The 15,420-nt window shown below is 36.0% G+C and overlaps 1 protein-coding gene across 2 annotated transcripts in view; it reads left to right on the top strand.

Annotated features, from left to right (window-relative positions):
• Positions 1–15,420, top strand: part of MKLN1 (muskelin 1) — a 331,507-nt gene that overhangs the window by 229,123 nt on the left and 86,964 nt on the right. For both annotated transcript variants that reach the window (XM_077770721.1, XM_077770722.1), the window contains exon 8: positions 14,822–14,899. In XM_077770721.1, coding sequence (XP_077626847.1) covers positions 14,822–14,899 — 78 coding nt within the window. The remainder of the gene's footprint in view (positions 1–14,821; positions 14,900–15,420) is intronic.

Genomic DNA, 15,420 nt, shown 5'->3' with positions numbered 1-15,420 from the left:
TGTGAAACTCTGATACTAAGAGACTTTACTTACCAGCTCTAAGAAGGACCCAAGTTTAGGGGAAATTGGTAGTAAGTCTATTCTTGAGACTTAGGGCCAAGTCATATTTTTTGAAGTCTCAACTGGCTTCGAACAGTATTTAGTTAATAAACATTCCTTCCAGGGTTGTTCAGTTGCTGCTGACTTCACTGATGATGATTTGTTGGACAAATAAGGAAGTAAACACTGCAGAGGTTTTTGGCTTCTGCTCCACTAAAAACATAGCAGAGAAGGGCAAGAAGTTCCTGTTTGCTAAATAGAAAAGTTGAGGGAATCAGAAGCATTTTCTTTGAAGCATCTTATAATGGAGGAAACAAATGATTTTTAGTATATATTAGTATGTTCTTCAAGTATGGTATTTTAAGAAAGTGTCTAATAGGCATCCTATTTGTTAGAAACATCCCTACGTTTACATTTAATTTCATGACAAGTGATTCCTGAACCAGTTAATGCTACTTTCTTGTTGACAGTGTCAGGGGAAAAGGTAGAGTCCAGGGATGATGGGTACAAGTCCTCACCTAGGAACAGGAACTCACCCCTTTGCAGTGTTTATCTTATTTCCTCTTGAAATTAAAGTTTGCTTTTGTGAGGTAAGGAAGCGATAAAATGTAATAAAAGGGTCCACAAGTTTCAGCTGGAGGTCTTTATCTCCTTCCCACTTTCCCTCCTTTTTTCCCTTTTCTCTCTTCCTCTTTTGTTGTTTCTTCTCACCCCATGGCTTCTGCAGTATGTGACAGGTCTGTTTTTAAGTGAAGTCTCAAGCCTTGTTGGAGTTACCTTTGTGGCAAGGTTTTTAACGACAGGTCTAGTATTGTTAATGGCTATAAGGCTGTTCATATTCTTTGTATCTTGAGTGACCATGAGTAGTTTGTGTCTTTTTTTTTTTTTAATGTTTATTTATTTTGAGAGAAAGCTCGTGAGGAGGGGAGGGGCAGAAAGAGAGGGAGAGAGAGAATCCCAAACAGGGCCCAAGCTGTCAGTGCAGAGCTGGACGCAGGGCTCCATCCCACAAACCGTGAGATCATGACCTGACCTAAAACTAAGAGTTGGACCCTTAACCGACTAAGCCACCCAGGAGCCCCAGTAGTTTGTGCCTTTTATTTTTTATTTATTTATTTATTTTTTTAAATGTTTTATTTATTTCTAGGAGAGAGAGAGAGACAGCATGAGCAGGGGGAGGGTCAGAGAGAGAGGGAGTCACAGACTCCGAAACAGGCTCCAGGCTCTGAGCTGGCAGTCAGCACAGAGCCCGATGCGGGGCTCGAACCCACGAACTGCGAGATCATGACCCAAGCGAAAGTCGGACGCTTAACCGACTAAGCCACCCAGGCGCCCCTAGTTTGTGCCTTTTAAAGGACATGTCCATTTCATCTAAATTAATGCATTTATTGGCATAATGCTATTTATGTCTAATTTTTTATGGTGGTAATTTTTGTCTTTTTTGTCTTTTTTTGTCTCAGTCTGGCTAGACATCTTTTAGTTTCATTTTAAGAAAACAGCTTTTGGTTTCTTTTCTCTCTCTCTGTGTTTCTATTCTATTTCATTGATTTCTACCTTTATTATTTCCTTTTTTCTGCATAGTGTGGTTTTAATTAGCTCTTTTTCTAATTTCTTAAAAATGAAACCTGAGGCAATTAATTTGAGATCCTTCTTTACTAATACAAGCATTTGGTGTTAAAGAATTTCCTTCTAAATGTAGTTCACTCCCTGGTGAGTCAGATACTGCCCAAGGTTGAGTTGTTGCACAAAGAAAATTTATTTGCAACATAGAAGGAAATCACAGGGAATGGCTTCCAAAACTGTGACTCCCAGAGGGGAGGGGGATGGGTCCCTTTTCTTTAGGGGGTAGGAGGAATATTTAAATTGGGAAGCCTTGTTATCCTTCCTAGAAAAGGGGCATAAGGTCACACATGTGCCTTAAGGAAACATGCCAACACATGCATTGCATGTCATGTAAATGAAGCTGAGGCTCCTCATTGGGCAGAGATTTTAGTGGCTGTTTTGAGTCATTCCAGAGGTCACTGCATGGTGCTTCTGCACAGGTGCAAGTTGGGAGTTTAGCTGGGAAGGTCTGGGTGGTCTGAGCCTGTGGGGTCTTGTCAGGGCCCTTGCCATCCCCTCGTGAGTGGTTTCGGGTTTCATTTGCCTGAGTTAAGAGCTAAACCAGAAAGAAGAGCTTAAGGAAAAATATAAGACAAATGTTAGCAAGTACACGCAGGTGGGTCTTGGGATCTAGCTGGTGACATAAAACACTGCTAGCCGTTTGTCACAGATGCTGTTGTTTTCACTCCTATTCAGTTTAAGATATGTATGCGTAATGACACACTTTTCTTTCCAACTCTTATCCCTTATTTTGTTCTCTTGTGCTTAATCTTTTAGCCAGGATATTTAGTACAAGGGTGAGATGACATAATGATAGTGGATATCCCTATGTAGTTCATGATCTCAAAAGAAATGTTTTCAGCATTTCATTATGAAGGATGTTATTTGATCTGGGGTTTTGGAACTCCTGTATTAGATCCCTAGAGTGCTAAGAGTTTATCTTATTAATGGGTATTGAATTTTACCACTTTTTCTTTATCTTTTGTGATAATAATTTCCCCCCTAAATTCTATTAATATGTGAAATCATAGTGATTGATTTTCTAATGTTAAACCTCAGATATATTTAACTTTGTATTTCTCAGCTAAATCTGTCTTCCTCATATAATTTTTGGTCTATTTTGGATTTAAATGGACTAATATTTTGTTAGAATTCTTAAATTTTTCATTAGTATGATTGGCCTTGTTAATTTATCTCAATCTTACCTTTCTCTTCAGGTTTAGTATCATTGTTACACTGATCTTACATAATGGGTTGAGTTAACCTTTTCTTCCTATAATCTGAGTATGTGTAAGATTTTAATTCTTTTTCACATGCTTGGTAGAACTTGTCATTATGCTGTCTGCTTAGAAATTGCTTGGAGGAAGTATTTTTGTCTATCAATTCAACTTCTTTAAATGTTGTAGGACTATTCAGCGTTGTTGTTTCAGTGGTTGAGCTTTTAACAAGATATCTTTTTTCTAGGAATTTGTTTCACTTAAAATTTCAAACTTGTGGGCAAGAAAATATACCTGATATCCCCTTGTTTAAAATTTTTTAATGTTTTATTTATTTCTGAGAGAGAGAGACAGCACGAGCAGAGGAAGGTCAGAGAGAAAGGGAGATACAGAATCTGAAGCAGGCTCCAGGCTCTGAGCTAGATGTCAGCACAGAGCCTGACGCGGGGCTTGAACCCACTAACCGTGAGATTATGACTTGAGCCAAAGTTGGATGCTTAACCAACTGAGCCACCCAGGCTCCCCTGATGTTTTCAGGATGTTTAATGTTTTCAGGATTTCTTGAAATGTCTCTTTTCATTCTTTCTGTTTCTCATTTATGAATTCTTTTTTCTTCCCCATTACTCTATCACAGAAGCTTGTCAAGTATACTGGTCTTTTGCGGAAACCAATTTCTGGTTTGTTGATTCTTCCTGTTATTTCTAATGTCTTTGACTTATGCTCTATGTTTAATGTGTCTTCTTTTTCTCTTTGGAATTAATTTGCTGTCTTTTTATAACTTACTGAGATGTGTGGTTGGCATATTATTTTCCAGACTTTGTTATTTTCCTATATATGCATTTAAGGATATAAATTCCATTCTACCTATTTTTTAGTTGTGCTTGAAGTATTTTCATTTTTGTCCAGTTCAGTAATTTCATTATGAAATAATATGGCTCTTTTGTGAGCCATAATTACATAGAAATGTAGTTTTGGTTTTAATTTCCAAATACGTTGTGATTTTCTGGTTTTTGGGTTTTTTTTTTAATTGTTACTGATTTCTAGCTTGAATGCATAGTGGTCAGAGTACATATTCTATAGGATTCTAGTGCTTTGAAATTTGATGAGACTTCCTAAGGTCCAGTTTGTTTAATTTCTATAAACATATCATACATACTTGGACAGAACATGAATTCTTTGAGGCGCCTGGGTGTCTCAGTCGGTTGGGCATCCAACTTCGGCTCAGGTCATGATCTCATAGCTCATGGTTTCGAGCCCCATGTCAGGCTCTGTGCTGACATCTAGCTCAGAGCCTGGAGCCTGCTTCAGATTCTGTATCTCCCTCTCTCTCTGACCCTCCCCTGCTCACACTGTCTCTCTCTGGCTCTCAGAAATAAATAAAACATTTAAAAAATTAAAAAAAAAAAAAAAAGAACATGAATTCTTTATTTGCTGAGGCAGTTTTCTGTATATGCCCAGTCGGTCCAGTTTGCTAACCATGTTTCATAAATTTTCTTTACGGAGAGTGATCTTGTCTGATTCTCTCAATTACGAAGAAAAATACTAAACTTCCCAGTGTGATTTTGGAATTGCCTGTCTCTTACAGCTCTGTCAAATTTTGCTTTATAGATTTTGAAGCCATGTTTCTAGATATATACACATAGTAAATTCTTTGATGTTGAATTAAATCTTTTATCATTATGAAATGTGTTTTTCTTTCTAGTAGTATTTTTTCTTGAAGGTATAAATTATCTTACATTAAGCTTTTCATTTGGTAAGTATTTGTATAACATCTGTTTTTACCTTTTATTTTCAACCCTTCTGTATCCTTTTTTAATTTTTAATTTTTAGTGTTTGTTTATATTTGAGAGAGAGAGAAAGAGAGGGAGGGAGGGAGCATGAGCAGGGGAGTTGCTGAGACAGAGAGAAGGAGACACAGAATCTAAGGTAGGCTCCAGGCTCTGAGCTGTCAGCCCAGAGCCCGATACAGGGCTCAAACTCGAAAACCATGGGGTCATGATCTGAGCTGAAGCTAGACGCTATGAGCCACCCAGGTGCCCTCCTGTATCCATTTTTTTAAAGAAGCATCTCCTGTAAATTTAGTTTGATTAAAAAAAAAAAATCTGCCTTCTTTTGATTTGAGCATTTATTTAATTTGTATGATTGGATTATTGGTAGATATACAGGTTTCATCTTACCATTTTACAGTATATGCTTTGCCATATCTTTATTTTGTTGTTGTTTCTTTTGCTTTTTAATCTTTTCATTTTTTTCTTTCTGTTTTTAAATTTTTTTAACTTTATTTATTTATTTTGAGAGAGAGAGAGAGCACAAGTAGGGCAGGGGCAGAGAGAGGTGGGGAGACAACTCCAGGCAGGCTCTACGTGGACACAATGCAGAGCCTGACATGGGGCTCCATGTAAGGAAACCATGGAACTGTGGAAAACATGGAAACCAGGAACTGTGAGACCATGACCTGAGCTGAAATCAAGAGTCAGATGCCCAGCTGACTAAGCCACCCAAGTGCCCCATTTTTTTTCTTGTGTTTGTTTGGAAACAGCATACTCTGTTTATCTAGACTATATGGTTAGTCTAGAAATTATAGCAAGTATACATATTTTACAGAATTCATCAGTACCTTTTCCCTGTTCCCATACTAGGACTTAGTGGATTTTCAACTCCCATCTACTCCCCTTCCAGCTCATATGCTATTGTTGTCCATTATTATATTGTTGACCATTTTAAAAGACTCTGTAAAATTCAATATTCAGTCATGTTCAGTAAGTATTCCTAAATATATACAATTTTTTTTTTATTAATGTTTGCATCTTTGATCTTCTATCTAGGATCATTTTTCTTCTGCCGTAAGCATATCCTTTACAATTTCTTCTAATGTAGGTGAATTCTCTCAGTTTTTCTTTGCTTGAAAATTTTATTTCTTAAAGGATATTTATGCTGAATATGGAATTCTAGGTTGACAGTAATTTTTCCTTTTTAAAATTTTAATATTTTTAAAAATTTATTTATTATTTTTAGAGAGAGAGTAGAGTGAAGGAGAGGCAGAGAGAGCAAATTCCAAGCAGGCTCTGTGTTGTCAGCGCAGAGACCAATGTGGAGCTTGATCTCACGAACTGTGAGATCATGACCTGAGCCGAAATCCAGAGTTGGATGCTGAACCTACTGAGCCACCCAGCTGCCCTAGTTATTTTCTTCAGATATATTTTGGATATTATTCCACAGTTAACTAGCTTCCATTTTTCCTGTCGAGAGTGTACTGTAATTTTCAACTATTGTTTCTTGGAATATACTCTCTTAGGGCTGTTTAAATATTTTTGTTATAGACTATATTTTTTTAAATGTTTGTTTATTTTTGAGAGAGAGACAGCATGAGTGGGGCAGGGAGAGGGAGTCACAGAATCTGAAGCAGGTTCCATGCTCCAACCCTGACACAGGGCTTTAACTCACAAACCATCAGATCATGACCTGAGCCGAAGTCAGACACTCAACTGTCTGAGTCACCCAGGTGCCTTAGACTATTTTATAGTTACATTAAAAGGGCAACTCCAGTGTGGCAGCCCTGTTAACTACTGTGTATTTTGGTTTTATTTTAGTCAAATGTATGTTGCCTTTGTCATTCATTTCTTTCATTTTCTCATTTATCCTTTTTAACTGCACATTTACTTTGAAGTTTACAAATTTCTCTAAATTCTTGATCTCATTATTAGTGGGGTTTTCTCTCCTTGCTCTTTGGCCTTCATTTATGTGATATTTTCTTTTTCTCTTTTCTTCCTTTTTACCTTCAACTCTGACAATTCATATTTTATTTCCTTTTGTTCTTTTACTGTGTCTTTTTCAACTGTTTACATCTCTTAATGTTTTATAGAGAGGGTTGTTGCTTAACTTTTTTATATTCATAGAGAAGTACTTAGCTGTTTTTTTTACAGTACTATAATCCATGCCTACATCTTCCTGTTGAATCTGATTCATTTGCTCCTTTAAAAAGTTTCCTTCTTCTTTTTTCTTTCCTTTTTTTTCCTTCTTTTCTTTCTTTTCCTTTTTATATCTTTGGATGAAACTTGAGTTGATTATTATTAAAGATTATTTTAATCTTTAAACAACATGAGTTTTTCCTAACTATTTTAAGGAAGTTCCTGTGGGTCAGGAGATAGGGCTGTGTTCCAGGATAGCAAGATTTTTCCTTATGATACTGCTGTTCCTTTTACTGTTTCTTCTCAGCAGTACTCAAAATGTAAAATCTCTCTTTTTTGTCTCCCCTGATTGCTGTCGAAAATGTTGCTTCTTTCTGTAATTCCTGTTCATTCATGCCTTTGTTTATTCTGTATTCCCTATCCAGATTACTCCTTTCCCTCACTATTCACTTCCAACTAATTCTTCAAGGCCAGCTCTTCCAAAATAGCTGTTTTATTATTCCCACACACCAGTTGCTCCCCCTTCTCCACTCCTGTTTGCTTTTGTGCCATATTTCTCATTTTGTGCGTCAGTGGTGGTTAGGCTTCTGCTAAGTATAGTTCCAAATATGACATCATTATCACTGTCATAACTAAGATGTATCTAAAGGTTTTACAATGTGCCATTAACTTTTTTAAACCCTAAATATGCATTAATTTATTTAATTATACTGCCTTCTAGGGCAAGCACTGTTGTTATCCTCACTTAATAAATGAGAATGATTAAGCAATTTGCCTAAGACAACATAGCTAGTAAGTGGCAGAGCTAAGATTTGGATCCATACTTGCTTTGCTATGGTTTACTGTCGTAGTAAATGTTTACTGCTTCAATTTCCCCAGTATTTATTATTACTGTAGTATAAACTGCTATAATTGTGTCTCTTTTCAGAATTCTAACAAACTACTGAAAAGCATATATTTCTTAAAAAATCTGCTCTATGCAGCCATTCTTATTCTTGAATTATCAAAAAGGCCTTTATGCTCTACAAGTTACTACCTATAAGTGAATTTATATTTATTTCTTCTGAATGTCATCTCTGTTTTGATGAGAAATGAGTTTGATAGAAGTTTGGGTATAGGCTATAGTACTGTAATCCATGCTCGCTCGCTCGCTCTCTCTTTTTAATCTTGGGTGAGGTTTGAACATTTTTTTTCTTTTGGTAAAAACTTCCTAAGTTGCGTTTTTATCATGTACTTTTTGAGAGGATATTCGCTGCTAGAGACCAGAACAGCTTGTGCCTAGTTAGGACTGTATGAAATGTGTTTATTGTCATCTTAATCAGAGATGAAAAAAACGAGGTGGTATTGAACCTGGAGACTTTAAATAGTTTGAAAATTGTTAGCAAGTAGGTAATAGCATGCTTTCTCCTAAGTGATATTTTTATTTCTTTTGGATAGTTTTTCTTTTATCAGACCCTTCTGATTTCCTGCTTTTTAGATATTTGTCAGCAGAAATAGGCAGAAATACTAGCAAGTGCCTGGCTTCTTCTTAAGACATAGAAGTAATTTTTAAACTTAGATTGTTCACAGGAATATTTAAATGACTCACTGCTTAATTTGTTTTAATAGAGAGCCTAAGTGGTTTTTTTGCTGAATCATATAAAATACCTACAAGTAGTAATACCAAAACAAAAGATGAGATCTTTCAAGAATTAGAAATATAGGGAACATGCTGCAACCACTTGGGATAGAGAGGTGTCAAGTTTGTATTTATTTTCAGATCTTAAAAGGGAGTTCTCTTAAATTAAAACAAGGTACTGAAATCAACGTATTTAGAAAAAATCTTTACCCTGTGTTAGTCTTTGCAGCATTTTTATGGATTGTTTCAAGGGATTTCAAGCTTGTTTGATTTCTAGACATTTAATTTTTTCTATTAAAAAGTAAAGTTTCTGTAGTGTGTCTCTTATGGACTTAAAGCAGTTTACTACTTACCAAAGCCTTAATAAACATTTGCATTATTACTTTTCTTTTTGAAGACATAAAAGAAGATTCTTAAAGCAGGTTATTCCACTGAAAGTAGCCACTCCATGTAACCTACTCCAAATCCAATCTGGACTATTTATTGATAACTCAGTTTCCCTGGCAAGAGGCGGTAATGCATAGTAGAGTAGGTTAAATGAGAGTCATCCTTAGTTTATCATCCTTATGTTTCTCTGTAAAATGTAAACTTTTTTAAAGTCATTATAAAATCTTTGGTATGGATCAGTTAGATGATTTAATATTGTAACATGTAAGAATGTCAATAAACTAATAGAGTTGGGTATTTGGAGTGTAGAAATGGATATGAGAAGGCTGGAATCCATAGATTTCTATCTTTTGTCTTGTGTTAAGCCATGATTTCTCCAAAAGAAGTGTTTTGTTTTTTGGTAGAACACCTAGATTCTCAAACAAACCATTGCTTATAAGGAATCATTTCCAACTGACAGGAATACTTCAGGTGAGTAAGTAATCTAGAGTAGTGACAAACCAGCATTCCAGAGAAGACATGAAACAAAACAAACTTTAGCCACAGAGCCCATAGGTTTTTATAGGGAGATTACATTGTTCCCTTTAAATCAAAAATGATTTTTTTCAACTCTCTTAGTTTTATTCTTTTAATATTGGATTTGTTTAATATGTAGTAGAATGATTTGGCATGACAAGTTTTATTTTCCAAAGTATTGCTTTTTTTTTTTTTATGTGTTATTGAATAGGTAAATTTTGCCATGTCTGTTATAGTATTTTATCTTAGATGGTAATAGAAAAAACCCTAACCTATCATGTGTTTCTTAGTCTATTATATATATGTATCTATCTTTATATTCAGTCTCTGGAGTGTTCAAAAGATTTTGGACTTTGGAATTGGGCTTTATACCTTTCTGTTTAGAGTCCTTCGACATGTTATTTAACCTCTCTGAACTTTGATTTTTTTTTTTAACCTTTGCAATAATTAATAATCATCATCACATAGGTTTATTTTCAGGAGTAAATTAGTTTAACCTTTGTGGTGTCTCGCTCACAGTTGGTACTCAGCAAAAGTCAGTTCTTTTTTCTTTGGTAAGATCTTTTTTGAAAAGCCGCTTCCAGATTTGATAATGCTATATCTAATATAATTGTCTTCAGGTTTCGTGATAGTCTCCAAAGAAGAGTAGGAGACATCAAAGAGAATTGTCCTTTAGAATACTGAAGACAAAAGGAATTTACTAAGGAGAGATATGGAGGCAAATTTAAAAGTTCCCCAAACAATTTTTTTTTCAAATGTTTGCTTGACTACTGTGCAAAAATGCTGTGACTTGTTAGGGTGTCATTATATACTAAGAAAATGCTTTATTGAAAGTAGGAGTTTTGTGAGCATTTTGTTTTAATGTAAGATACTTAGTAACATCAAGATGACTCATGTGGCTATTAAATTCCCCCATCCCCTGCCTTTTTTCTATTCTAAGCCTTTTTAAAAAATTTATTAATGTTTATTTTTAAGACAGAGAAAAAGAGACAGCATGAGTGAAGGAAGGGCAGAGAAAGAGAGGGAGACCCAGAATCCAAAGCATGCTCTAGGCTCTGAGCTATCAGCACAGAGCCCATCGCAGGGCTCGAACTCACAAACCTTGAGATCATGACCTGAGCCAAAGTCAGATGCTTAACCAACTGAGCTACCCAGGCACCCCTCTAAGTGTTTATTGTATACTGAGTATATCTGATGTTATGCTATTAACTATCATTATTCAAGAGAAGATTGATTTTATTTAAGTTTATTATTTATTTTGAGAGAGAGAGTGCATGTGAGTGGGGAAAGGGCAGAGAGGGAGAGGGAGAAAGAGAATCCCAAGCAGATTCTGCGGTCTCAAGCATGCAGCCCGACCCTGGGCTCAAACTCAGAAACCTTGAGATCATGACCTGAGCCAAAACCAGGAGTCAGACTCTTAACTGTCTGAGCTACCCAGGCACCCCATGGAGTACTTAATATATTACTGATTGTAAGTACTTTGGATATATTTGGCTTTCTTTGTTCTTGTTAAAAACAAGCTAATGTCAGTGTATAAAGCACTGATGAAATGTGGATGTGTCTAGTGAGCTGTGAAGAGTAGACAGTTCAGGAGTAAGGAAGGCTATGAAAATGGCTTTTGTTACATTATGTTACAATATGTTACAAAGTTCTTCTGAGGTTTAGAAAATAATTTCATATATTTAGTTGCTTTGTGGCTTTTTTTCTGGTAATTGTGGTACTCAGTGCAAAAAAAACTGGGAAATCCGTAAAGTACAAAGAAAAATACCCAAATAAAAAATCATCCTAATCCTGGAAATCAAAGAAAATCACTTAACATTTTGATGTATGACACTGTTGTATTTTTCTTTCCATCTGTGTGTATGTGTGTATTTACAAATTATTTTAGAGAAATTATAATGTTGGGGGATCTGTTCTTTTTACTTTGAAAATTACTGACAGTATTTTCTTAGTTGTATTTGATAGAAGAAAAACAACATGAAGATCTTGATGAGTATTTGTGAGCTTTTTAGGTTACTAAGAGTGGGGGTAGAAGGATTGGTTAAAGAAACAATTAGAGAGTTTAATTTTACTTGCAATGTTCAGAAGGACTTTAAAGATCAGGAATGGAGTCTTTCATTTGATTAGAACTGTTGATGTGATCACTGCCTTAGCAGCTCTCAGAAGAATTTTCCCCAGTGGATATTTTCCCCAGAATAGTTCTGTAAGGCTTAAGGGGAAAGAGGAGGTGGAGACTTTTCTAAGATGAACATAAGGTGGAATCAGCCTGGCACATGTAGTTCAGTAAATATATTGGTTGTAGCAGTGGTGTAATCTTAGTGTGCCAGAATTTGGAAGGAACCGCTGGCCCTATCCAGCTCTTAGAGAGAAAGAGAGAGAGACAGCGACAGCATGAGCAGGGGAGGAGCAGACAGAAAGGGAGACACAGAATCCAAAGTTGGCTCCAGGCTCTGAGCTGTCAGCACAGCTGACATGATCTCGTGGTTCAAACCTGTGAACCACAAGATCATGACCTGAGCCAAAGTCAGACACTTAACCACCTGAGCCACCCACTAGCCCTATCTAACTTGTAAACACCAGTTAGAGAGATAAGGAACTTCCTTATTAAAGTTGTATAACTAATAATTAGTGTGAAATTTAGGTAGTATGGCAGTTGTTACTGTTAAAAAATGTGAAATTTATGACTTATAATTTTCTCTATTTTTGCTTTGTATTTTTCATATCTGCAGTTTGTCTTTCTTAGTTTTCTATTCATGTCTGTATATTCCCATCTTTTTTCCTTTCTCTTCAGTTAGCCATTATGTAGAATTAATGTATATTTTAAAATTAATGTATGTTTTAAAATCTTTATCGAGTAATTTTATCTTCTGTTTCAGGTTGTGAAAAAAGAACTATTTAACTTTTATGTGTCTTTCTTAAAACTGAATAAATTCAGTTACCATGTTTTATTTTTATAGAATTCTAAATATATGATTAAAATTTTACTATCATCTTATCAATATTAACAGGCGTCCCAGAACATTTTATCTGCAAAAAGATTTCCAGTCTTGTAATGGGAGAAGTATATTGGTCAGAGTAGGCTGGATGGGCAAGAATTATCAGGAAAGCCCAGTGAGGTGGCTCAGTCGGTTAAGCATCCAACTTCAGCTCAGGTTATGATCTCAAGGTTGGTGGCTTTCAGCCCCACATCCGGCTCTGTGCTGACAGATCAAAACCTGGAACCTGCTTCAGATTCCGTGTCTCCCTCGCTTTCTGCCCCTACCCTACTCACACTCTGTCTTTCAAAAATAAACAAACGTTAAAAAAAAAAAAAAAACTTTAAAGAAAAGAAAAACCTAAAGGGGAGTAGATTATAATAGAAACACTCCCACTAACATAAGTCGTGAATCTATGTGTTCCCCTTACTTTTTTTTTTTTCCTTAAGCCTAGCGTGGGGCTTGAACTCACAACTCTTGAGATCAAGACCAAAGCAGAGATCAAGAGTCAGACACTTAACCGACTGAGCCACCCAGGCACCTCTCGTGCCCCTTACTTTGACGATTAAAATATAAATGCTAATATGTGAGTGTTAATTTAAAAAGGAGAGATGAATATGAGAACTTTCTTTTGCAAGAATTTTGAAGTCCTAAAGACAAAGAAAAAGAAGAACTAGAGGAGTATATATCCCAGGATGGAAGCTTTCAGTTAAAGTCATCTAAAAAGACTTGAAAGCTAAAGGTTATGGTTATAATTGATCTTCGTAATTACCCAGAGAAGAAAGAAATTAGGGAGATTTCTGTGTGTTACACAGTCTGTACTAAGTTTGTAAGTCATGGAGAACAGACAGTTTTACTTACAAGTTCCTTGGAAAAGTATTTACCTTCAGGGACTAAATGAAACAGAAGGAAAACTTTTTTCAGATTGAAATCAGAGTCAAATGACAGAATTTATAATAAAGTTGTCTTTATAAATTATAATCTATTTGGATTCATGTAAAAGAAATCCCTTGCTTAAGAAAAATGTGGGGATGCCTGGGTGGCTCAGTCAGTTAAGTGTCTGACTCTTGATTTCAGCTCAGGTCATAATCTCATGGTTTGTGGGTTCAAGACCCACATTGGGCTCTGGGCTGACAGTGCAGAGCCTGCTTGGGATTCTCTGTGTTTCTCTTTCTCTCTTCCCCTCCCTAGCTCATGTTCTCTCTATGTCTCTCAAAACTAAAATAAACATTTTGTAAAAGGTAAGAAAATGTTATTATATGACATAAGAAGTCTAGAAGTAGATTTCATTGTTAGTTCAGTGACCCAGTTTTTTTTCTCTCTCTCTGCTTTGTCATCATTATAGACTTGATGTCATTCTTCTGCCTCTACAGATCTGCTGTGGCAGTTATGTATATATTGCATACAGATAGAACAATTTCCAGAGGAATAAAAGTAGATTTTTCTTCTCGAAATGTCTGTTTAGAACCAAAGGGAACATTGGATACATTAGCCAGAATTGAGTTCCACACCATTCCTAAACTAATCTTTGTTGAAGGGCATGGGATTCCGTCTTGATAATTATTTGGGATGAAATGGATATATATGTGGGTAGTACAGTCTCCATAACCACTCTGGCAACTAGTGTAACAACTCCTCTTAAGAAGTAGATTAAGAATTTATGAGTGAAATAAGTTCAGAAGTAAAACAGTGAAACATGAGTGTCTGTCTACCACTTAATGCTGCATGATTTTCGTTGAGTTCCTTTATTTCTGTAAACACACATTTCCCCATCTGTAACATGGAGATGATAATGCCTAGTTCATAAGGTTGTTTTAATTTTTTTATTCTTTTAATGTTTTTTATTTTTGAGAGAGAGAGAGAGAGAGACAGTGAGAGAGGGGGAGGACAGAGAGGGAGGGAGACACAGATCCAAAGCAGGCTTCAGGCTCTGAGCTGTCAGCACAGAGCCCGATGTGGGGCTCAAACCCTCTCATTGCGAGATCATGACCTGAGCCAAAGTCAGATGTTTAACCAACTGAGTCACCTGGGTGCTCCTATAAGGTTGATTTTAGAACTAAATTACATTTAGTTTGTCTTAAATAAGACAGTTTTAACATTCCATAAGTATTTGATAAATATGTAACCCTACCCTTACTGGTACTTTTATTTCTGTAGTTTTGTACTCAAAGAAAATGATGTAAAAATGGATGGAATTTTCACTTTAAACAGTTAGCTTTGTTTTTCCTAAAGCTATAAGGGCCTGGACCAGGTTGTTGAGGTGCAGAGTTTCTTCTATAGTCTTTTCTTACTAGTATCAACCAAACAGGGAAAGCAGTAAATTGAGCACGAACTGCCAGTAAAACAGTTTGTTTACATAGTTGTGTCAACTAATACTGTACTATTTATATTTGAGATCGCGTGAGAACTGAAGTGACACATTTGATGGAAATGTGCTGTTCTTAGTGTATTAGTGACATATTTGTAATTTCCCTTAATGTAGGCTTTTTTTTTTGTCTTTTTGCTGTAATAAAAAGTGTAAGCCAGTTAATGTATGATTCTCATTCATTATATTTGCAGATGGTTTATTTAATCAGTATATCAGTCAACAGGAATATAAGCCACGATGGAGCCAGATCATTCCCAAAAGCACCAAGGGTAAGCCCTGTTTTCTAGGTTGTGAGTGTTCTTGCCGGAATGTCTCTGCCTCACTCTTCCCAAGGTAGCTCAAGTTATACGGCTCTTTGCTGAGGAGAAGCAAGTGTTTACAACAAGACCTAGATGCCTTAACTCGGTGACAGAGTTAGTTTATTACATTTTTCTCTTAAATCTTTTTGTTTCACCACTAAAACAGAAGGTTGGGCAGTTTTCATGGAGAATACCCTCAAACTGCCTATATAGGGGCACTGTAAAGTTATGGGCTTATGTGTTGTTACGCCAGCCATGTTCCTGATAAACCTTCAGTTCTGCAGAACTGCACACTGAAGCTGACCGGGCTTATGAGAAAATTAGGAATAGGGCCTTCCAATCTAAATCTGTGGAACTTTTTAAGCAGGTATTAATGAAAACTAGTGTAGTAACCCTAGTAAAAATAAATACTAGTATAGTTAACTCTGCATAGGCATTTATATTGAGCATCACAGTGACTTTGGAGCCTTAAACCCTTGGCCTCATGCTTC

The sequence above is a fragment of the Crocuta crocuta genome, unplaced genomic scaffold, assembly GCF_008692635.1.
Source record: "Crocuta crocuta isolate KB4526 unplaced genomic scaffold, BGI_CrCroc_1.0 scaffold266, whole genome shotgun sequence".
Taxonomy (NCBI): Eukaryota; Metazoa; Chordata; class Mammalia; order Carnivora; family Hyaenidae; genus Crocuta; species Crocuta crocuta.
Note: the sequence above shows the minus strand (reverse complement) of the source record. Positions and strands in the feature narration are given on the sequence as shown.